This window comes from Corythoichthys intestinalis, chromosome 9, assembly GCF_030265065.1.
Source record: "Corythoichthys intestinalis isolate RoL2023-P3 chromosome 9, ASM3026506v1, whole genome shotgun sequence".
In the NCBI taxonomy this organism is placed as follows: domain Eukaryota; kingdom Metazoa; phylum Chordata; class Actinopteri; order Syngnathiformes; family Syngnathidae; genus Corythoichthys; species Corythoichthys intestinalis.
In genome coordinates this window covers 21271678-21297198 of record NC_080403.1, presented here as the reverse complement: position 1 = coordinate 21297198, position 25521 = coordinate 21271678, and the positions used below count along the sequence as shown (strand labels likewise).

The following is a 25521-nucleotide window of genomic DNA, read 5'->3' as shown; positions in this document are numbered from 1 at the left end:
CAACAACAATTCAATATTTCTCACTTTTTTATTTTGTAGTTTACTGTATTGTATTGTACTGTCTTGTAGTTACTTCTTTACCTTAATGATTAAAATAATAATGTATTTTTACTTATCCTGCTAAGTATTTGTACTGGAGTTGTAATTAAAAGTTTTATGTGAAATAATTATTTCATTTTGATTCATGTTTTTTCTCATTTTAAACCAAATTTAAATGAGCAGCTAGGTGTCACACTCAACTTTTGTTTTTATTTTGAAAGTGAGCAAGGTCAACTTCAGGTTTGCTTTGCTTCCACGACAGCTTGCTTGACAAATTTGGGAGTTTCATGGTAGATTGAACTCTGCTCGACTACACAGACTTCCAGTCATCGTCTGTCAGGTGAGCCTCAACTCATTCACATTTTGGCATGTTTTATTCATATACTTAATATTGAAACTAGAAAATATTTTTCATAGGTTGACGCACAAAATGTTAAGGATGACTTTCATATATATGGCAACTGATGGGATGTATACCAATGTGGCTTAATCTAGCCTAAGTGTGTTGTTACTTCTTATTACTGCCACTTCTTAACATTTAATATGCCATGAAATACAGCATTTCGACTCATTTTTTTCTGTTTGTGACTTGAAAGTCGATCTCATTGCTAAAGCAAGTCATGACTTGTCCTCAAACAATTTGGCTCCACTCATTTTCTGGCGGCTTTCGCTCCTATGCATCAGTGTATTTTTCCAGTCACTTCCAGAATAATCCCTTTACCTCAGATACATTAGATTTACAACTGTAGGAGGTTCAAGTGGCCACGACTTTCAGTTACCGTGTACATTTCAAGTGACTCATATTCTAAATGTCTGTGTTTATATTCCATAAACACATGAAATAACTTGCATGGACAGACACCCTATTCACACATATGATAAACAAGGCAGAATCACCAAACCAAACACTTCCACACCTTCATCGAAAACTACTTAAAGATCAATATCAGGATGTGACAACACAATTACAGTAACACATACTGTAAATAGTACAAATATGAGACATTACAGAGTATTTAGTTGGCTCAGGCTGACTCCTGCCACTATTGATTTTTATTCCCGTAATTTTCGGACTAGAAGGCGCACCTGACTATAGGCCGCTACCCACCAAATTTGACACGAAAATGGAATTCCTTCAAAGATAAGCTGCAGCTGTCCTCACTGTATTATGGGATAATACACCAAAAGATATTAACTGGTAACACTTTATTTGACAGCTGTGGTCATAAGACCGTCAAAATTATGACATGACACTGTTATGAGGATTAATGAATGCTTATGACAGATGTCATTTTGAGTCATCCGGAAAATTATCTCACTTTTGAATGGATGCAAAAGAGCCGAGCTGGACATAAATGGAACTAGTGATAAAATTTTAGGATGACACTTGTGTCATGTCACAATTATGATAGTCCTATGACGCAGCTGTCAAATGAAGTGTTTTCTGTAAACCCAAATAAATCAACAAATAAGCCGCACTGGACTATAAACCGCAGGATTCAAAATGATGGAAAAAAGGTAGCGCATTATAGTGCGAAAATTACTATATTTATTTGACATTCAGGTGACCACTCAAGATTATACCCTGCTTCTGTCATCTGGGATAGGCTACAAGTCACCTATCACTATTGCATTGCATTACATTTTGCAGGTTTTAAGTTTGAATGGATAGATGTTTTTCTTCATCGTACTAGAAAAAAAAAGGTGATTTTCTTTCTTTAAAATCTCAATATGTCTTCCCGCAGAGCTCCACTGCTCCTCCAGAATGGCGTCAAAGTCCAAAGGGGTGTCTTTTAGGTAGCCCGCCAACCACGAGGGGCCGTGCCGTAGAGATGCTGGCGTGGGCGGCCGCCTTGCTGACCCTATGCATGTGGATCCGGAGTGCCAATTCCCAAGGACAGCTCATGTGTCCCCACGGTCCCAGCAATCAGGCGGACTTCTCGGTTAAATACCCTTTGCCCCATTTCCAAACGGTGCATCCTATACAGAACATAGTGGCCAACCCACTCAACCAAGAGGTGTACGTTGCCTCACGGAACATAGTGGAAGCGGTGGACGACAAGCTTAACCAAGTATGGGAGGTAAAAACGGGTCCAATTGGCAGTCCGGAGTGTAAAACCTGCCACCTGTGCAACATGGAAATAGATCTCAGTGAACCGGTGGATACGGATAATGAGGTGCTGCTATTAGATCTATCTTTCCTGACCTACCTGTACATATGCGGAAGTACCCAACACGGCATCTGTTTTTTTATCGACCTCGAAGTCATGCCACCAAAGCCTCAGTGTTTGTACAAAGAAAATCATAACTCCCGCACGTACTGCCCAGACTGTCTGGCCAGTCCATTAGGCACCAAGATCACCATCGTGGAGCAGGCAGCAACATCGTACTTCTTTGTGGCGGCCTCTGTTAATGACAAGGTGGCACAGACGTTCCCCCGTAGGTCGGTGTCAGTGGTGAGGCCGCTCTCAACAGAAGATGGATTCCAAATGGTGATGGAGGGTCTTACGGTGCTACCTCACCTAAGGGACTCATACAAAATTGATTATATCTACAGCTTCTCCACTCAAGAGTTCGTATACTTCCTTTCCCTGCAGAGGGAGAACCCCTCTAAAGATGATTCAGCCTTTCAGACCCGTTTAGCACGGCTACCTGTGGGGACCCATGAGGTGTGGACCTATCGAGAGATGGTGTTGGAGTGCAGGTATGAACCTAAGAGGCGGCGAAGGGTACCTTTCAAGGATGTTGTGTACAACAGACTCATGGCGGCCCACTTTGGCCACGCGGGAAACAATCTCGCTGTAGAGCTATCGGTGGATGAGAGTGAGGACATCCTCTACGGAGTGTTTGCACGGGTTAACGCGGAGGGAGAACCCCAAAAGGATTCAGCTCTGTGTGCTTTCTCCTTGAGTGACATAAACAGCAAGATTGACACTGGAGTTGAGGATTGTTGCAGGTCCGGAAGTGAACAATTATCCAGAGGACTGTGTCATTTTCAGACATGTGAAAACTGCCCGCATGAGGTGAGTAAATCTGTGGTACAAACACCCAGACAGGAAATTACCAGTTTTCAAATGAAGTGATATAACCATGACCACTACATTTGATATACTTTCATAATGAGATCCATTGCAAGATGAAGCCACACCAACAACTTCCTGTTTTGAAATATGAGCAGAACTCCCTTTTTATGATATTCATTTCCGACATGTGCCACTTGAGAGCATTACAAATCCAGGCATAGTCATTGCAGATTCTCCATGTAAATATTTACAGCAGAACAGCAATGTTTGTTAGCACTTCTTCCTTACAGTTCCTAATTGCAGGCTCAAATCTCAGCTTCAGACTTCCTGTGAGAAGTTTGGTTGGAGAATGAGGAAACAGATGTTTCATTTGAGAAAAAAATCAGGGTCTCATGACTGTGAAGTAAGCATCGGTAGCCATTTCCAATAATATGCTATACTACAAGTATTAGCGGGTCGATATCTTCAGGGGTGAGATGTAACCAGTAAGTCTAATTTAGAATGTCAGTAGTTTTTTAGTATTGCTGTTTTAATGCTATCTTTTCCACGATATGAAACTGTTCCCAGGGGATTGATAAGAACATGTGTGACATACTTTCAACAAAATAGACCAAGGATCAGGCCCGGATCTAGGTTTACCCACCAGAGTGGACACTAAGAAATCTTGAGGGGGCACCCCCATTGCAGGCTTTTTTTTACCCTCTGCTTTTCTCCGGGCTTAGGACCGGCGCAAGTAGGACACTGGCTTGTGCCCCGTTAAGGCTGCATTAATTTTGGGGGGGTTTATTTGTTTTTTTCATTTATCTAAATATTCTCGCAGCCGGCGTGATGTCTCGATGACATCATCTCGCATAGCAACGTGTCGCCATTTTGAGATGGGGGCACGCACAGGTAAACATCCGTAGACAAACGTTCTCTGAAATTCATACATTTCAGCTGTGTTTTGCGTCTTTTTTCCATAAAAACGTCTTAAACGTGACTTATTATTATCACGAGTCACTGCCGACAGACGCGAGGAGGCGATACAACTTAAAATTAGCGTGTACTGGCCTGCAAATCTGCCCATACAAAGTCGCAGCTGATAGCTGGATAAACAATCCAAAGGAATTGCGTGCAGTGGAGTTCGGAAACATCTACAAGTACCTCATAAAGTCACCCAGTAAGTTGACCTTTATCAATTACGTGGAATATGTACTGTGTGGAACTAAGAAAACTGGTAGTATATACGGAGTGATTATTTCTGCCGTAACCGGTAATTCGCCTCCAAGCGTTATTTAGCCGTGAACACGTCATGGCAAAATATCCAATTACAACCAGGCCAATAATATATCGATTGACCGATCAGAGCAGTTCATGGCAAAAGAAAAATAACACTTTGCGGGTTGTCAGTTACAGTAATAATAACCACTGCCTAGTCTATTGAATCATAACAGCTAATTGGGGCAAAAAAATCGATTAAAGTTTACTCACCAGTAATAAAATGTCGGCTGCAACCGTAAATGTGCCTGGATTTAGGTTCCCAGTGGCGAGAATGGTCCAAGGAACCGTCTTCTTTTACTGTTCCTCGATTGATTGGTTTCAGCCATTTGTTTGTCCTTTTCTTCTCACGAGGAAGAATGAAAAACTTCAAATGCGGCTCCGAACTCTTCCTTGTGTTACAACCCGCAACAAGGCAACTTTTAGTAATTCCGCCGGAAAAAAAGACCACAAATAAGACAAAAGTTCAACGCGTTTTTACTACAATGCACGACAGAGCAACTGCTTGTGACCAGAGGTGTAGCAAGGGTCCCAGAGGGCCCCAGGCAACAAGCAACATGGGGCCCTTTGAGCGTGTGCAAGTAAGGGGGACAGTTGGACTTGGAGCAATAGCATATTTAATAAAAGTATAATAACGCCTCAGTCTCATAGAGTGCTTTTTAGGACACTCATAAGGACATAAAAATACAGTAACATAGTACACTCACCGCTGTCTTGCTTCCTTTTCTCCTCTTCTGCTTTTTTTTTCTTTCTTTTTTCATTTCCAGACGGATAACTTCTCTTCATTTTGCCAATTAAAAAAAGGCCCGATCGCTGCCCACTTTCACTCTGAGTCACGTGACACACATACATATTTGCGCAGTAAAATGAACACGAAGGTGGGTGGGGGGGGGGGGGGGTGGGGGGGGTTCGAGTGCGTGCTGCGTGCGGTCATCTTGGCCATAAATGTGGCGAAAACTAAGCACTTTACAATCATATGGATGTACAACATCATTTTAAGATGCTAAACTAACACCTTCCCTCTTAAAGCAAATGTGCAATGCGAATATAATGTAAAGAACGCTCTCCTCGACGCAGCGAGAACAAGTGGGATAAACCAGCCGACGTAACAGGAAAAACACAAAACGGTCGCGCTGATAACGGCTCTAACTTATCATAAGAACTTTATGGCATGAAGAGGAAATACTTACATTCGTTCATTGACGCACAGATTAATCCTCAAACAGGTGGGGTGGCCCCCTCTGCTCGAAATTGCGCACCTTACGCTTACGCCTATTCTCGTTCTCAGAATATGCAGCGCTTGTGACGTAGGACAATAACAGGACTGGTTGCTATGGGAATGTACGCAGCGGCATACCGCATACCCAAGGAACCTTGCTAAAAGGAGTATTAAAATTGCTAATAAAATCGTTTAGGATTATTTTAGATGCATATGTGTTATATTTTTTTATAGAGTATTCAACGAGGAATACGATAGACCCATTAATAGACTTTCTTGGAAAAATCACCATTTCTTTAAGTAGTCACATGAATAATGAGGTGGCCTGTGAAAACCAACATAAAATCATACAGCAAGGACATTTCATAAAAGTCTTAGTGAATCACTCTTTGCACATACATACAGTATCAAAACTGAATGGACTAGCTTAAACATGTACGCTAATTGGGACTGATAGCAGAAATGATAGATAATCAGCCAAATAATTCCATGGTATAAAATCACTCCCAATACTTTTAGTCACGAAAATGCGGGGAAGCTGAGTGTGCTAAATCTTTGAGTGCCAAATCTATTGGCCCTCTGGGAGCCCCTGCTGGCTGGGGACCCTAGGCAATTGCCTGCGTATGCCCAATGGGACGCGACGCCTCTGCTTGTGACTCGTGTTTTGCCCCCATTTCAATATAGCGACGCTTTGTTGTGGCTGGTGAAGTAATTAATGCCCGGATGTCCGACTGCGAGAATGTGTCTGGAGGAGAGAGAGGATGCGCGCGGATAACAAACGAGGTTGGAAAAACAGCTTGTTTCGGTGATTGCTTGTTCGGCGTGGTTGCGGCTAACAGTAACCATTAATCCTGCAATAAAAAAGTAGGTGAGATCAACTCGGTCTCTATATCCAGTGCGACGCTAGAATAGATATTCCCTACATTTTGATTGGGTGGGCACGACTCTCGTCTGGGTGGGCCATGCCCACCCCAGCCCCCCCATACATCCGGCCCCACCAAGGATTAAAAAAAATAATAATCAGTCTATTTGAAAGGGCAGTGTTATCCCATTTAAATGATCCCCTGCTCATTCAACTACTTCAGGCTGTCCCAAACTAAATGGGAATTTTCTCAACATAATGATTAGTGTTGGGGCTACTGAGCATTCAGCAAAATAGTGAGAATGAAACTCGACCCTCCAAAATACCTTGAAAGCATGGGTTGTATTTGCACCCGTTGAGGCAGCACTTCATCACTAGGCAACCAAATGTTCTAGTCAATCAGTATAGTGTAACATATGAAACATGTATCACTGGCTACCCTATCCTAACCTGAACTAGCACATTGACAATGTCCAACTGTCAAGTAGACGTCGCTTATCATAAACTAATGGTAATTTGTGCTTCAAACAAAGCAGCTCTGCTAAACCTTTTGCTCAGACATGATAGTTATTAAGTTCAGTCCACCTGTCACTTAAAAAAACTTAATCAAACCTAGAGGATGAAGAACTCAATGTGGGGGCAGTACAGTGTCGAGTAGCCGAGCTGTTTTGTCACATTTAAGGAAAATTCTGAATGAATCACTCACGCTTATTTTTAGAAATAGCTTGGTTGTGTAATGACCCACTTGACAGGGAAAAAGGCGATGTAGAGACCAGAAATTTGTATATGGCGGAAAACACTGACAAGACTGAAAAAGCAGTTTCTGCTTTTGCACTCTTTTAAAGAATCTGCTGTATTTTAAGCCAAAACAACGTTGTGTTTGATAGACCTATATGTCTATATGCTGCCATAGCAGATTCATGGCACATTAAGCCCCAAAACTATTTTTAATTTGTTCGTTTTACCCCACAAACCCCCGTTTACAGACATCGTGCAACCGCTTTTGTTTCAAACCAGCCATAAAACGAAGGTAATTAATTATATCTGTTATTCAAAATGTCTGTCATTTTTAGCTTTGAATCATTAATTGATGTATAGTATTTCGTTTTAAAAAAACTTTTAACAAATGACGTCACAATGAAAAAAAATGGTGTCTGTAAAAAAGTCACGGATATCTACCTCATAATTATCGCTTAATCATATTTTTTATGTTAGTGTCGCATTTTCTCCGAAATGTTAGATGATAAATAATCGATTCAAACAAAGAAAAATTGAAAAAAAAATGTTTAAAAGGGTAAATATATGAAAAAGAAAATCTTGACCACTCCTTGATGTCTGCGATTTCTGCGTCGCGACCCTTGTTATATTACCATGTTTCACCCATAAAATCCCCCAAAAATCCAGCTGTGGCCATTCACAGCTGTGTCTTGACACTCAGTGATACATGCTACATGGAGTTTTTGGATTGAAACATGGTAAGTACGCGATAATATCTCGTTAAAGTCATGGCGTCTGTAATTCTGCTCTCGCGTGCTGTCACCTCCAGATAGGGTTTTGCTGTATAAAAAACTTTTTTTTTTTTTTAAATGTTCAAAATGTTTCTTTCCCCAGAAAATTGAGATTTTAAGCTTTCCAATGACGTATCACACATGCATATCGGACAATTTTGAGATTTGGCCAAATTGGGGGTCTTAGAGCGGAACTTCGAGTCACTTGAGTGTTTTCCGCCATATATTCAATTAAAAAGTCAGCCTGCTGTAACATGTCCCCTTTAAAAACATGCTTATTATTTCTACAGTAATAAACATCATGAAACAAAGTTGTAGCCAGTGAGTGTAGCCAGTACCTCTCAAAGAAAAATGAAGGTGTGTGAACGAGCACAGGGCAAATGACAAGCTTGGGAGGGGTGAATGAGTCAGTTGTTCACATTACCGTGTTCTGGCTTTCCTCAACAACCGACCGGTTTTCAGTGGATAGGACAGACAGATACAAAAAAGTTTGTTATAAATTTACGTGGGTATAGGCCAAGTAAAGCCAACAGCTTGGCTTCTTATCTCAGGTGTCATTTAAAGGTGTGGCTTTTCCTTTTTTATGGTTTTCAAATCGTGTTCTTTGAGCAGCCGTGTGTACATGCTTGCCAACAAATGCGCAATAAATCCTACTGATAAAAGGTGGAATTTCACTGGGGGAGGGACTGTTTCTCGAAAAGGAAATTGGAGAATGATGGAAAATATGCAGGGATATATGAGCTGTTCAAATCCAGAAATCCAGTTCGTTCTACTTAATCCACTGAAATGTTAGCACAGTGGAGTGCACCTTGGGACCATCGAAAGGGTTGCCTGCTAGAACTTGTGGATGGCTTCAAAGGGGAATGTTTCCACGTGTTCCTAACAGTCATTCTTTATCATTAACTGCCATGCCTCTTACTCAGTGTTTATGTGTGAGCGCTTCAAAAGGTCCACTTAAAATTGCTAGAAGGCACAAAGTCAACATATGGAAGCTGTCCCTGTGGTTTTTATGGCGCATTTGTTCTTTTGACTGCAGACATGTTGGAAAACTTCCTCTTTAGGTACGTTTAAATACTGATGCAGATTGAGGGAAACATAAACCAAAGTAAAAGTGTGAACATACTACCGCGGTTGTGAAGTGGACCATAAGTCACTTAAAGGGCAAGGGACGATTGGCAGGAAATGGACTCTTACTGAAGGTTGGGAGGAAGGCCCAATCTGTGAATAAACACAACAGACAAGAATAATATACTGTATACAAATTTTACACATGAAAAACTCCCAAAATCATTAACTACACTCTAAAAAAAATCCACTGGCTCTACTTAAAAAAATTGTTGTAACAATTTGCATTTAATTTTTTAAGTAAATTCAACTAAGCCATGATTAAGTACTTCCCTTATAAATTTTATAACTGGACTAACTCAGTTGGTATAGTTGAACCATCATTATTTATTGTCCTCCACAAGCTTTATTGTGTAGAACCAACACAATTTTTAAGTCCAAGTTTTAGCATTAATAAGAGGTAAAATTACTTCATTTAGGTTGCTATAACTCCATTTTAATTTCTCAACTCAAAAGTTGATGCAAAATGGTACATAAATTTATTGAGTAAGAATAACTTATTTTTCTAAAATAAATTGGACATGGATAGGCTCCAGCACCTCCGCGACCCTTGTGAGGAATAAGCGGCATGGAAAATGAATGAATGAAAAAAATTGGACATGGCAACTCCAGTTTTATTTGGAAAAAGATATATATTTCAAAACTCAAAAGAATGGACAAAATAAATGTGCAGAGCAAAACCAATATAAACATCCTAAACATTGTCAACAGTTCACTTCAGGTGCAGGTATAAACGAAAAGTGTACTTTCAGTACTTTGATACACAGATATGGCACAACAACACACAGTGCAAAACAAGTGTACAACAAAATGTTTGCAAATGTACAAATAATATAGGGTGATTGAAAAGTAACTCCTGTTTTAAGATAATTTATTTAAATGTTGTAAACATTTTTGTAATTTTTTGAGTATGCTGCTTGATGTATGGCAATGAAATCTGTTTTCATTTTCTTTCTGATTGCAAATATTGTAAGGATGTTTCAAACCAGTTCAGCAGTTTCTGCAAAAGAAAAAAACGTTAGTCCACTTATATGATGCAAATAGATAGTTGACCAACAGTTAGAAGAAAAACAAGCTATCACAGGTGGGCAGCTATGTCTAGTGCAGCAGTCTTATAGTGATAACTTACTGTCTAAAACTTTCTGAACAGTTGATTGCAAATATTGCCAGGTTGTTTCAAACCAGTTCAGCTGTTTCTGCAAAAGAAGGGGAAAAAAGTTAGTCCCTCTATATGATGCAAATAGATTGTTGACCAACAGTTAAGAGGAAAAACAGGCGATCACTGCAGAATCAGCAGTTGCTCTAGTTATATTTGCAGAAAATATTAACTGTTCAACTTTTACCGTAGTCTGGAGGTTGTCCGTAACCTACTACACAGTACACACTGTGGTAAAGAACTGCTACACACTGCCACCACTGAGCAGAGAGCCGGAAAACATGGATGAATAACAGACAATTATTGCAAAAGGTTGGAACCCCCCCCCCCCCCTCCACCCCAATTTTTTTTTTAAATTGCAAAGCACTCCTTTCTCATCTATACAAATCTTTAAACAAAGTGGCTTTATTATTTTCAAACAACTTTGCATACCCTTTATTTACATCACTCAAACACTGTTTGACTCACTTAATAAGGTAAGATCAATAATGGAGAACCCTTTTTGGACATTGCTTTCACAAACAACTCGCACAAACAAAAAATATGAACATTGACATTCTTTGTAATACTAGATAAATTCATTTGAACACCGAATTTCTGGATAAAAAAACAAACAAACAAACGGATAGCCAATTTTGCCTACTCCATTAATTTTATTGTCAGGGGTAACTTATTCAGTGTGGTGTTGTGATGTCTGAAGTCGAGGATTATACGACTTAAACTTGCCAATTTAACAAAGAATATCTTTACGCACACACAAAACGACAATGCTCGCTTATGTGCTAGTGGACTGATGGTTACTGTTGTACATAAAGTTCAGAAAATAAATTAAAAATATATTTACTCACCGATAGAAGTTTATCCAAGGGTGAATTTGAGGTTCGTCCTAATTGCCGTTTTCTTCCACCTGTTGGCTGGCGCAAGCTCGAGGCAGAAAATGGCCCATTCTTTTCCCGTGGTAATATGCACATGTGATGGGAATTTAGGAAGTTGCACCAACTTAATAATGGAATAAAAATTGAATTTCACTTACTTAATATTTCCCTTTGTTACGTGAAAGCAGAAAAGCTTATTCAAAAACAATATACTTTTAAGTTAATACGTCTTTCTTAATATTTAATTTTGATTAACTCCATAAAAGAAGTTACCAACTTAATAAAACAATGAATAGTAAAAAAAAAAAGTCATTTTTATGTTGAAAAAGTTCATGTTTTCAAGTCATACCAACTAGCCTCATGAATCATTTTTTAGAGTGTAGGTGTGTCAAACTCACCTTGGTCATGGGCCACATTGTCAATATGGTTTCCTTCAGGGGGCAATTATGTCAACCAACCCATATAAATATTTAACCTATTGGCTGCCACTGATGCGCTAGACATCAAATGTTTCTTAACCCAGCTAGAATGGATTGGATGTGTAGTGCTATCAATGACAATGAAACAAGGGCTGCCACTATTAATCAAAAAGGAATCGGCAATCAAATGATTCGTCAACTATTTTGAGTTGTATAGGTGATAAAATCTCAGAAACACTATTGACTTCAAAATTGTCCAAAAACTCTTGATTGAGCCTCTCACATATAGAAAATGTTTTCTGATTTATGTTTGTTTGTTTTTTAATTAAAAAAAAAATGCGGAAAACAGTACGTTTTTTTCAATATACATCTTTATTTTATCATTTTTAAATAAGACAAAACCCCAGGAAAAATATGTAAATATTCTCTGATTTCTTAAAATGTTTGTATCCATTTGATTTTAGCAAGAATCGTGCAACTAATGCACATGATTTAATTTTGTGGACCACACAAAATGATGTGGTGGGCCAGGATTGGCTTGCGCGCCACGAGTTTGATAGCTGTGAACTACAGTAAAAACGTTGGAGTTTAACGGAGGCCTGCTTCTTAACAGAGAGATTCTGGGTTCTTATCTAGTTTTGCATATTTTCTTGCTGCTTGAGTTGGTTCTCTCCAGTTTCCTCTCACACCCCAAAACATATATAAGTGCATCTGAAAAAAAGTTGAACTGCGTGGAAATTTTTTCAACTAGTCCCATTCATTGCACCTACTGTATGATATAGAAAAATATAATCAAACATGTTGAATCACCTGTTATACCCAATAGGAAGGCCAATGGACGATAAGGAATATAAACAAATAATAATTTAATCGATTGGTCGTTTTTGTGTTTGTTCCAGTCAGGCAATGACACATGCACTGCCAAACCCACACTTGTTTCAAAAACGTACTACAGAGGAGACATATTTAACCAAAAGATGAAGAATGTCCTCTTCACGTCCATCCTAGTTACCGTTCATGGCAGACAAACTCTGGGCCACTTTGGGACCTCAGATGGAAGAATCCTGCAGGTAGCTAATCTCAGTCCTGACTGTGACTGCATCTGTATCATTATGCTGCTTGGTTCAAAACTATTTCGTTGTGATTTTAGGTCATTCTTACATTGGACACACCCTTTATTTTTGCCAACTATTCTCTTGGAGAAATGCCAATATCTAGAACAGCAACTATTTTTAATGATGAATCACTACTTTTTGTGGCTGGAAATCAGGTAATATTTTTGCACCACGTTTCATGAATGATAATTGTAGCATCTCCTCACTCCCATCTCCCTCCGTCTTTGATCCAGTTGTTTAGAGTGCCTACTATAGGACCGGGCTGTACGCATTTTGTCACGTGCCACATGTGTTTGACGGCTCCCCACTTCATGAACTGTGGCTGGTGCTCGGGAATGTGCTCAAGGCAAGATGAGTGCACTTCGCTGTGGAACAAACATTCTTGTGCGCCAGTCATAACAGAGGTAGAGCTCGAGCCAGCTCAAATCAATGAGAGAGTTGACATGACTTATAGTAATGGTAATGAGATTTGATTGATTGCTTTTGCAGTTTTACCCCAAAACGGCACCATCGGGTGGGGAAACTGAGCTGACACTTTGTGGGAGGGAGTTTCGATCTCCTTGGGGACCGCCCATCATCAATGATGTGACCCATTCAGTCACTGTGGGCTCAGGGACTTTGTGTACTGTCCTACCCGACAAAAGCAGAAGTCAAGTGTGAGTAGCATACGAGCAAAAGATGACACCAAGCATGTCATTTTTCTTCATTCTTAATTTTGATAACAACCAAGACAGCCTGGTCAGGAAGGCAGCCCTAGAACATAACCAAGATCAACAGCACGAATAATGTTCAAAGCTAAAAAAAAATTATTACCTCAGAATATTCAGCAGTTGTTTACAAACTATGAAAAATCTTACATTTTACGGGGATATTGGGATTTCGAAGAAACCAGATTTCGGACAACAAGAAAAAGTTTTTGCTTATCAGTATGTGGGGTAAGATTACTGAAGAAATTTAGTGTGGGTTTAAAAGAACGTACAAATATGGGACAATTTAAGAAACTGTATGAAGGTATGATTTTCAAAAAAATATAAGGATGAGGGAGATGTGGATTATAACTACGTGTGTTGTGACAATTGTGACACATACTGTGATATCGGACATTCGGGTTATTTATTTTTTTATTTATGTTTTTCCGGGTCTGATTCATATGACTAGGCTTTTGCGACATTAGTGTAAAGGTAATATGTAGAGTTATAGTATATGGTGGAATTTTATATGTGTTACATAAAAATGTATTTGTTTAAATATATGGACGGAAACTGACACGTCAGAACATAAGGACAAGGGTTGGGAGTAAATAAGTTTTATTTCTCACTCCTTTTCGAATACTCATATTTTGTTTTCTTTCCCTTATATCTGATTATTGTTACTGATTATTGGTACCGTACTTATGAATTGAATATTTGAAATAAACATGTTCAAACAAACAAACAAAATCAAAGGTAACACATTTCACTTGAATGCTTTGATTTTCTTGAAATTTCACTCTAAGCTGTATTAACACAAGCAAAAGCATGGACAGTATCTTCACTTATGGGGGCAGCACTTCATAGCAAAGCATACCATGGTTTGACTTCCTCCTCAGTTGTCCAATTTTACAAAACACTGTCAGATGCTGGACTTTTTTTTTTCCCTTAGGTTTAATAAGGTCATACTTTAATTCTCTTTTTGCAGCCTCGTATGTAAACTGAAGGACGAAGTGTCAAACCCCAATCTGACTATCACTCTGGAAGTGCATGAAGGGAAAGCAAGGGCTGAGTACTCCATTGAAGGAAGAGCTCGGGTGTCTGGCTTCTCTGTTGTGGTGAGATGACTACATGTTATAAAATATAAAGCTTGTTATTTTGTTACAATGAATTATGTATGTGTATAAGCAGGAGCCCAGCATAATAAAAATAACACCCGAGCATGGTCCTGTTTTTGGCGGAACACTAGTCACACTGACGGGCCACAACCTTGATTCTGGGATGCAGAGGGAAGCCTTTATTGCAGACCTAACATGTCACATGCAAGAGTGAGTAACATATAGGGATGTGACAATATATCAATATGATGAGATATCGCGATATTTCGTATCCCAAAAGGTTTTCGATATGCTCCCTACAAGAATTGATGAATAGTTTAAAAAAAGATATCTTTGTTTAATCAAGGACCCAACAGGTTTGCTGGAGTACATGTATGTCTATGTTAAGTCACTGGCTGCCACTAAGGGCGCTAGACGGCCAATTCATTTTGACTGGGAGGGACGAATGAACGAATGTTATTTTCCTCTCATTTTCACCAAAACAGCAAAAGGATCATAAGTGGCGAGATTGCTGAAATATTTGATTTGATGATTGTGCACTGCAAAAACACACCTCATTAAAACTAGTTAAATTCCTTGTTTTCAGTGTTATTCTGTTAGAAGTAGGTGAAATTATCTGCCTGTGCTTCAAGTAAATTTTACTCATATTTCTTGAAATAAGAAAAATAGCTAGGCTTTCATTAAGCTGAAAATAAGCTTAATAGACTTTTTTCAAGCAATAAACTTGTATATTTAATCTTATAAAAAAAAAAAAAGCTTTAAACACTCATTTCAGTGCCATTTTTTGTATAATTAGGAAAAACACATATTCTCAGCAGCAAAGTAAGGAAATTAAATCTAAAAAAAAAAAAAAAAAAAAAAAAAACACTATCACATACGTATATCAAGCAACAAACAACTTCATTCAATCTATAGAAAAAGCATAAAACACTCAAAGCAAAATGTTGCTTGGAACAAGCAAGACAAAAAGCCTAATTCTAAGCAATAATTCTAAGAAATTAAACCTTAAAATTGCTAAAATCTCTCATTCTAAGCAACAGAACTCCATTAAATCGTGAAATATACTTGTATTGAAACACTTGTTTAGCAAGATCAAAATGTCTTATTTTTTTGTTAATTGTTTTAAACATTAAAAATATCAATAGGCCTACTGTTCAGACGTTTGAGATGAACTCTGTCAATAGAAGTGATTTGTCAAGTTACAGTATATTGGAGTGTTTCTTATTTTAAGGGAGGAGGGCGTAAATGTGTCAGAAATGTTTAAAAATTCATTTAAATTGTTTTTATTTAAAAATAGATAAGAAGATGTTTTATAATGACAAGATAAGATGGTAAGAATGATAAGAATAATGTTTTGAACAACATTATTTGAAAGCATTTTTTTCTTCATTTAGGTGAAAAAAATTACCAACTTTTAGGTGTATGCGCTTAATAATAGCAAATAGTAATATTCACTTAGTATAAAATCTTACAAATTAATCTTTTAACTAGTCTTTAATACTCAAAACAAGATTGAGAAAACTATTTGACTAGATTTATGAAAAATGATCTTATTTGCAGTGTGTCTAGTACTTCTCTGGAAGAAAGTGGATCTTTATCATCAATTGTCTGCCTCACCCCGGCTGCTCTAAACATTGGGAGTGTTCCTGTAAAACTGGTCATCGACAACCTTGAGGTCACCACCACGAAAACGTTCCACTACAAGAAAAACCCTGTTATAACTTCTGTGCATCCTCATTGCAGTTTCAGCAGGTATGACAGAATGAACTGACAAAAAGTTATACATTAAGTATCTACTCCACATAGTGTGAACGTTTTGTTGATTGTCTTCTTATGCTGACATTCAGTGGCTCCAAGTTGATGATTGAGGGTCAGAGTCTTGACTCTGCACACAAAACTGTGCTCCAGTATACTTCAAGAAGCTCCCCTTTGCAACCCCGACAACTGGTAAATCTAACACAACTCTAGACAAAAATATTCACAGATGTTGGGACCTCTTGACAAGCTGAAAAGCTAAGCACTAGAACACCAAGCTACCCATAGGATTTATTGACTGTTTGTTTGTTTGTTTAGTTTATTTAGCTGAAACAAGCTATCTGCTGGCAACTACCGTATTTTTCGGACTATAAGTCGCGTTTTTTTTTATTTATTTATTTATTTATTTTTTTTCATTTTTTGGCTGAGGAAGTGACTTATACTCAGGAGTGACTTATGTGTGAAATTATTAACACATTATGATATCATTTCACATGTTATTTTGGTGTTTTGGAGTGACACCGATGGTTTGGTAAACTTATTAGCTTGTTGTTTATGCTATAGTTATCTGAATAACTCTTAATAGCTATGGCCACGTTCACGTTCTGCCTTTGGCAATGTGTGTTCAATTGTATTATTGACTTTTTTATATTGAAATGCATGCTATTAGTTTGTGGCGCTTTCACGCCCACGTGGGGGTGCACTCGCACTTGTTTATGCGAAGAAGAGCGCTCACACGTCAGAAGAAGACGGTCAGCTACACAGCGTCTGAGAGTGAGAGAGAGGGAGAGAGAGAGAGAGAGAGAGAGAGAGAGAGAGAGCTGCGAACCTACGTTCATTGTTTATGCTGTAAAATATCTCTACAGAGTAAGCCTGTCGTAATATGCAATAATTCCATTTAACGCACGATAAATAAAAATGAAGGCGGTAATTTTTCCGCTGCGATTTATTGTCTCACGTGTGTGCGCGCGTGCGACAGACATGCTGTTAAAAGTTCGGATTCCTTGTTACCAACTGCGCAAAATGCATCTTCATTCCAGGTCCGGCAAAAAATAGCGCCGGAGCCAATCATTCCCATTATATCCTATTGTTCAACGTATACCGGCCACGTCAGTGCTCTGGATTGACTGCGGACCATCTCCGCCGTGCCAGTGTTGTTGACGTATGGGCGCTGCTGTCAGGGGTGACATTTCATGAAGGGCGGCTATTTTTCGGCACAACACCGGATATTTACAACGAAGTCCGCCAAAACATTGCTACCGACTTGGCTGCTACGAACAACCACGCTTTGACAACGGACATGATGAACATTGAGTGGCAAATTAAGAGCGCTGTGCTTCAAACTCGTCCTGTTCATGAAAGTCGATTGTCATATGCTGGTGTTGTGCAGTAACGAGCAGACATGATTTTTTTAATGCGCGCACACACTAGATATCTTGAAATAGCAAACTAGATGTGCTACGTCCCATGCCATTGGCTACTTGAGCCCAGAGTGATTATGGGACACATAGTCCATATAGTACATAAATGAATTATAAACTGCCATGACTGAATGGAAGTTAAGAAGGCCAAATCAATCCATACCAGTGACTATAGATAATGCTTCAAATATTGTTAATTCAGTACGTGAAACAGATGGATTCGGAAATAGAATGTCTTGCTCATAATAATAATAATAATACATTTTATTCTTCAGATCAGTAAAAAGTAAGCACATAGATATTATGCACTGAAATGCGTGCTTATATGATGGCAATTTAATTTTTGCTCGTTAGCAAAAAAAAAAAAAAAACCCGAAACAAAAAATACAATTGTTATTTTCTTTTGAGAGCATTACATGTATTGAATCGAATTGAATATCGTGTTCTCCGTATCGAAAATCATACCGAACCGGGACTTAACTGTATCATTGCATCCGTATGGAACACCATAGCAGAAGCTATGAGGGGAAAAGTTTTCATTTGCCTAAATGCTTAAGTTATTAAGTGCAAGTTTATTTATTTTTCTTGAAAAACACATTTAATTTATTCTGTGTTTCTGTGCGGTATTAATATTGTTGTCTTTTACATAAGAGGCATGGTCTATTGTTTTTAGTTGTGATTTCTTAAAAAGTATTTTTGAATTTAAGAGTAAATATTTATCGCGTTTAAATGGGTGAACTTGATCTATTAATATATACTGTATTTTCACTGTGTTATTGTAAACTGGTTTAATAAAAATTGGGGAGGGGCGCAATAATATCGCATATCGCGATAAATTATTGCACACTAAGATTTGTTATCGCGACAGGCCTGCTACAGAGGCAACGCCTGTGTGTATCATCTTTTCTGTTGTTGTTGTGTGTTTTCCACCCGCGATCGGACACTTAGAGCCAGTTGTGTGGTTGTTTGAACGATGTGCTAATGCTAGCGAATGCATGCTAACCGTTTGTGTCACTGCTGTAATTGCACCTAATTATCATTTATTTACGTTGATGCGAACCTGTTTGGTATCGAGGACCAAATTGATTCAGCAAATTATAAGGACGTGCAGCATCTTCATTTGGGAGTTTAGCTCGCTGTATAGCCAGGACTGAGCCGTAGCGTCCTGGTGAGGACATTTTCGCATTTTGTTGTTCATGCACTGTACACTGTACACTTATTCAGCATGTTGTTCTCTATTGTATTTTTATATTAAATTACCTTTCCAGATCACATATCTGTTCTATGTGTTGGATTTTATCAAGTAAATTTTCCCAAAAAATGCGACTTATACTCCGGTGCAACTTATACATGTTTTTTTTCTCTTCGTTGGGCATTTTATGGCTTGTGCGACTTATACTCAGGTGCGACTTGTAGTCCGAAAAATACGGTACATTAAAATTACATTGGAAATTCCGCTTTTTTTTCTTTCATTGTGGCTCATGTCTCTCAAATGTGATCATTTCCTTTCAGGAATGTAACAGCACAGGAAATGCCACACACATGATCTGCCAAGCCCCCGTTTTCCTGTTGGATATGTCGGAAGAAAGGTCAGATGTCGGGGAGCTCTCCATTCACATGGACAGCATGAGAGATGTGTGGAGGAGACGTTTTGACTACCACCCTGACGCCAAAGTTATCCCATTTGAAAATGAAGACAATGTGTTAATCCTTAAACCGGGACAGACCGAAGTTTCGCTGCATGTATGTTTGTACAGTTATTTTAACCCAAACAGCTCTCAGTAGTGACTAATAATAACCTATAAATATCATTTTAATACAGCATCAAAAACTGAACACGGTAAACCTGTGTATGAAGATCAACATGACAATTGGAGATGTGGATTGTAACGCCAAGGTTCTGATGAATGAGCTGACTTGCAGGATTCCCAAGAACCAAGCGATCCCCAGCGAGGGATTGCCTGTCAGGGTAAGATTATCAAGGACATTTCCTTGGAAATAAATTAAACATCCACAAAACTCAATACATAATCCAATTCATATTAACTATCTCATTGAGAGGGGGAAAGTACAGCAAAATGTACATAATGTTATGTTTAATGACTCTACACCGTCTACTACTCTAGGTCACTGTGAATGGTGAATCCCACGATGTGGGCACTGTCCTCTATGAGGACTATAATCACGACGCAATTATCGCTGCCATTGTCTTGGGTATCATCTTTGCCTCGATGGCAGGCGCCGGAATCGCCTTAGTTGTGATGATTCATTTGAGGAAGAAGAAGCGAGGTGAGGCATCGGAGTGTAGTACGCACTTGGCACAATTTCTGCTTTGGTGACGTTTCACTGCCCCTTTTTATATTTGCGCTTTCAGCAGTCATCGAGAATCGTTTAAGTGCCAGGCTTTCGATGAACCGCATGGGCAGCCAAAGTGAAATGTCGCCGACGGGTGACTATAGGCAGGGTGAGACACTGGCTACACGGATATGAGAAAAACTAACAGAAATGTGACTGAGTGGATTGAACCTTGGCTCTGGTCTTCCTGTGTGGAATTTGCTTTATTTCCCCATGTTGTGAGGAATACAAAAGGAGAAAGGTTTCAACTTACCCTGGAAAACTTCCTAAAGTCCATCTGTGTGCGTGTGTTCCAAAAGGTTCCAGCCAAACATCTGCTTCAGGAGGCATTGCCTTTCAAGGTCCGCTGTATGCCGCCAGTTACGACCACCTTGTCGTCCCGTTGATCCCTCAGGACAGCGTCTCAATGATCAGCCTCAATTCGGACCTGCTTGAGGAGGTCAAAGACGTCCTCATCCCTGCAGAGATGCTCAGAATTGAAACAAGCAAGAGCATTGGGCAAGGTAATGCATCTGGGTCTCTAGAAAGGGAACAAAATGAGAAGCTACTCACATTCCATATCATTTTTCTTCTCATGCAGGTCACTTTGGGACCGTATACCATGGATATCTGAAGGACAGCAAAAAGCAAGAGATGCACTGTGCTGTTAAATCGCTGAATCGTATGTAAACAGTTTTATAATCATGAATTTTTAAACTTGTTTCTTAACTCAGGCCTTAATGTGTCAACAGGTATCACAGATTTAAAGGAAGTGGATCAGTTTCTCAGGGAGGGAATCATAATGAAGGGCTTTCACCATCCCAACATTCTGTCACTTCTCGGCATCATGCTACCCAAAGAAGGGCTCCCTCTGGTGGTCCTCCCGTACATGAAGCACGGCGACGTGCGGCATTTTATCCGCTCGCCGCAGAGGGTAATGTTTCACAATCAAACTTCCTGTGACCTTTTAACTGTCAGTGTTTGCTCAGCAAAAATAAGAATGTGCGTGTGTGTGTGTTTCTTACACACAGAATCCAACTGTAAAAGACCTAATAGGCTTTGGACTGCAGGTTGCCAAGGGGATGCAGTATTTAGCAAAGAAGAAATTTGTGCACAGAGACCTAGCAGCTCGCAATTGCATGTAAGTGTAAAATTTACTTCACATACTGGATACAATACAGAAGATAGTTATTTGTCTTTACTCAAAAAGTGAACAAATCTCTATGTTAGCTGTCTAGAAATAATATTAATATACAAAAGACCCCAGTGTAAATGTCAACTAATACATAAGATAGAAGAAACAGCAAGCAGCAGTTTTCGCAGGTTTTCTATTGGGTTCAGGTCTGGAGATTGAATAGGCTGATTCTTTCTGTATTTTGATTCAGCCTGTTCAACTACTTTAATTGTTGATGCATGTCTTTGGGTCACTGTCATGCTGGAAGACCCTTTTCAGTTCTGGTGCTGAGAAAAAGAGGTGTTCATCCAAGTTTTGACCATACATGGCTTTCTAATAGTGTGAGGTTAGCCTGTTCCTATTTCAGAAAAACAACATGTTTCTATTAGGGCTGTCAAATGATTTAAATTTTTAATCGAGTTAATCACAGCTTAAAAATTAATTATTCGTAATTAATCGCAATTCAAACCATCTGTAAAATATGCCATATTTTTCTGTAAATTATTGTTGGAATGGAAAGATGTGACACAAGATGGATATATACATTCAACATACTGTACATAAGTACTGTATTTGTTTATTATAACAATGAATCAACAAGATGGCATTGACATTAACATTGTGTTAAACAGATCCATAGATAGAAAGACTTGTAGTTCTTAAAAGATAAATGTTAGTACAAGTTATAGAAATTTTATATTAAAACCCCTCTTAATGTTTTCGTTTTAATAAAATTCATAACATTTTAAATCAAAAAATAAACTAGTAGCTCGCCATTGTTGATGTAAATAATTACACAATGCTCATGTGCTTAAACCCATAAAATCAGTCGCACCAAAGCGCCAGCAGAGGGAGACAAAAAACACAAGGGACAAGTGGACATGACACTGCTGTCATTTTAATCTGTTTGAGCGGGGCATGTGCGTTAATTGCGTCAAATATTTTAACGTGATTAATTTAAAAAAACAATTACCGCCCGTTAATGCGATAATTTTGACAGCCCTAGTTTCTATTGGTGGGATGGGTTTTTGTAGGTCATGCTTTTGTCTTAAACCTCCAAACATAGCGTGTCAAGTTTCATTGGACCACAGCACTTTTCCCATAACCTTCTCTCATCTTAAGGAGTCCAAATTGTGTTATGATCATTGGAAAGTTTCCGCCTCACTTAGCATTTTCATGATCATCCTTAGTCTATGGACAAGATCTTGCAGTAAGCTCAAGAATGGTCATTTTGTGGGTCTTTAACTCCTAATAGTTGTCATCTTTTGCATCCCACCCCAACTAAAGTCTTCAATCCTGCCTTGACATATTCTGATAGCCTTTCCTTTTGTGATAAAAGGATAGGAAAGGAAGTGATGGCTTAATTTATACACACAACGAGTTAAGTGGAAAAAGCATTGGTCATTGTTTGGGTGTGCACAGTTGTGTACAAAATTGTAACTCACCAATATGTGGGACAGAGAATTCAGGCTAATATGTAGGAAATCAGACACCTTTTAACTTTGTGAGATTAAAAACCTTTAAAAACTTATCATGTTTCTCATGTGGTCTTCATTCACTTTTGAGGTTGGATGAGACCTTCACCGTCAAGGTGGCAGACTTCGGCATGGCACGTGACATTTATGACAAGGAGTACTATAGTATTCAAGACCACAGGAGGGCCAAGTTACCCGTCAAGTGGATGGCTATTGAAAGCTTACAGACACAGAAGTTCACGACCAAATCTGACGTAGTGAGTAGATCATTTGAACACATCTTGTTTCAAAAATACATTGAAAGTGCTTACAGTGATGTTGTATTTTATGACATTCTCACAGTGGTCCTATGGTGTGTTGATGTGGGAGCTTATGACCAGAGGGGCCAGTCCATACCCAGAAGTAGACCCTTATGACATCACGCACTACTTACTGAGGGGCCGTCGGCTACCTCAGCCACAGTATTGCCCTGATAGGCTGTAAGACGCTCCTCCTATAACCTCTAAATCATGATTTTGTCTTGTTTGTAAGCCTGTTGCGATATGCAATAAGTCAATTTATCACACGTTAAATAAAAATACGGGTGGTAACTTTCTCAGCTGCGATTTATCACCGTGTGCTTGCGTGCATACATTTGTGCATGCGTGTTGATTGCATATGAGACTGCACAGATATTTATTGGTCATCAACATGCCATAGAATTAAAGTTCAGTCCTACAAAATAAGGAAACACATTTATATTTTGGGTGTCAAACGATTAAAATTTTTAATCGAGTTAATTACAGCTTAAAAATAAATTAATCGTAATTAATCGCAATTAATCGCAATTCAAAGCTTCTATAAAATATGCCATATTTTTCTGTAAATTATTGTTGGAATGGAAAGATATATACATTCAACATACGGTACATAAGTACTGTATTTCTTTATTATAACAATAAATCAACAAGATGGCATTACCATTATTAACATTCTGTTAAAGCGATCCATGGATAGAAAGACTTGTAGTTCTTAAAAGATAAATGTTAGTACAAGTTATAGAAATTTTATATTAAAACCCCTCTTCATGTTTTCGTTTTAATAAAATTTGTAAAATTTTCAATCAAAAAATAAACTAGTAGCCCGCTATTGTTGATGTCAATAATTACTTACACAATGCTCATGGGTGCTGAAACCTATAAAATCAGTCGCACCCAAGCGCCAGCAGAGGGTGGCAAAACTCCGAAAAGCACAACAAGTACACCTTTCACTCTGCTGTTATTTTAATCTGTTTGAGCGGGGCATTTGTGCGTTAATTGCGTCAAATACGGGATTAATTAAAAAAATTAATTACCGCTCGTTAACACGATAATTTTGACAGCCCTAATTTATATTAAACATTGTTAAACATTAGCATTGCTAAATTGAGGCTAATGGAAAAAAGACAACGTACTAATCACTTTATCCTGCTATAAAATATTGGCAGTCTTTTCAAAAACCCAAAATTGTGGTTAAAAGGTGACACTTCAAATATGAAAACTCTCTGGACTTCAACATTTGCTATTTTTACTTTTTTTTTTTTTTTTTTTTTTTTTAACGGCATGTAAAGCTTACTGTTGGCATTGGGTTTCTCCCCTATTTCATATTCTGCACTTAGCTAGCTTTCAAATGACTCGTTATGCATTGTTTTTTCAATATTTATTATTTTTAATATAGTCTGCGTTTTATTTATGAATAACAATTTATGGCATCTGAATGGGTGATTTATTAGGATGTATACTACATTAGTGGTTGAATTGGTAAAAAAAAAAAATAACAATAATATTGAATATTGGCAATAATTTCTGAGACGATATATCTCCTACTAAAATTTGTTATCGCGACAGGCCTACTTCTTTGCGCAATCACCTCTCACACATTCATTCCACAGGTATTCCATCATGTTGGCATGTTGGAACCCGGAGCCCGAACATAGACCAACGTTCAACAACTTGGTCGCAGACGTGCAGAACATCCTGTCCTGTCTCACCGGAGAGCACTACATCAACTTGAAGGTCAACTATGTCAACTTAGACCAGGCCAGGGCTTACCCCTCACTGACTGCATCTGCAGACGAAGCCGAGGGCTCAGAGTCGGACACAAGCGGTCAAGATGGGAACAGGGAAAACCTCTAAAAGCTATGAAAATGATACGATTCAGCTCCTCAGAGTTACAAAGAGAGACTTACTGGGAGTTCTTTTATTTATTGTGTGCTTTTTGGACTGAAATACACTGTAAACTATGTACTATTTGACTAAGGGTGGATTTACACTGCAAGGTTTAAGAGACACAATTGTGAAACGTGGATAAAAGTATAAAATATGCAGGGAAAAAGAAAAGGGACGTCAGCCCAGGCAGATTAAACACAAACAAGCATATACATATTTGTTAAAATGCATCATTGTTTACTTCCACATTCACTCTCGAAAGATTATTTACATGCTAATCTGTCTCTAAAATGTACAGAAATGAAAATTTAGATTTCACAATTAAATTTGAATTAGCTACTTGGACCTCTACTGTGAATCCAGTCTATAATTGGTAGGACAGTGTGATTTCATCCTGTTACAACAAATAATTTTGAGTAAGATAAAGCTTGAAATTTACACACTCATAAAACAGAGGAAAATATAACTGATGCCAAATGAATGTTAACTTTAGTGTTGGTGTAGATTTTTAGTCTGTTTTTGCTGTTTACGCTGGCATTATATGTTAACTTATGCTCAGGGGACAACTTTTGTGTATGCAATGAATAATTTCTCTGAACATGTGAAACTAGTGCACTGGATAAAGATGAACTCATCGTCTTTTTGTAGTATGGCTTTTACATTACCAGGCTGAAGGATTCTCAAAAGGGGGCCACGGGTGAGGACACTCAGTTATTTCAAGTAGTAGCTTTGGGGTCTGTAAAATATTTTGGAATAAAGTACATAATATCA

At 38.5% G+C, this 25521-nt stretch overlaps 1 protein-coding gene across 2 annotated transcripts; it reads left to right on the top strand.

Moving 5' to 3' along the window:
• Positions 1 to 323: 323 nt before the first annotated feature.
• Positions 324 to 25521, top strand: mst1ra (macrophage stimulating 1 receptor a). 2 transcript variants are annotated; one of them, XM_057846876.1, is made up of 21 exons: positions 324 to 379; positions 1785 to 3062; positions 12383 to 12553; positions 12634 to 12753; positions 12832 to 13002; positions 13088 to 13254; positions 14276 to 14405; positions 14479 to 14615; positions 15966 to 16157; positions 16253 to 16352; positions 19094 to 19324; positions 19404 to 19550; positions 19708 to 19870; positions 19959 to 20045; positions 20236 to 20439; positions 20517 to 20597; positions 20668 to 20849; positions 20947 to 21056; positions 22656 to 22821; positions 22907 to 23043; positions 24474 to 25521. In XM_057846876.1, exons 2-21 carry the CDS (start codon positions 1872 to 1874, stop codon positions 24715 to 24717), a joined length of 4131 nt encoding a protein of 1376 aa, XP_057702859.1. In that variant the 5' UTR covers positions 324 to 379; positions 1785 to 1871; the 3' UTR covers positions 24718 to 25521. The 2 variants fall into 2 exon arrangements, with proteins under 2 accessions (XP_057702859.1, XP_057702858.1); XM_057846875.1 differs by having other exon boundaries at positions 19956 to 20045.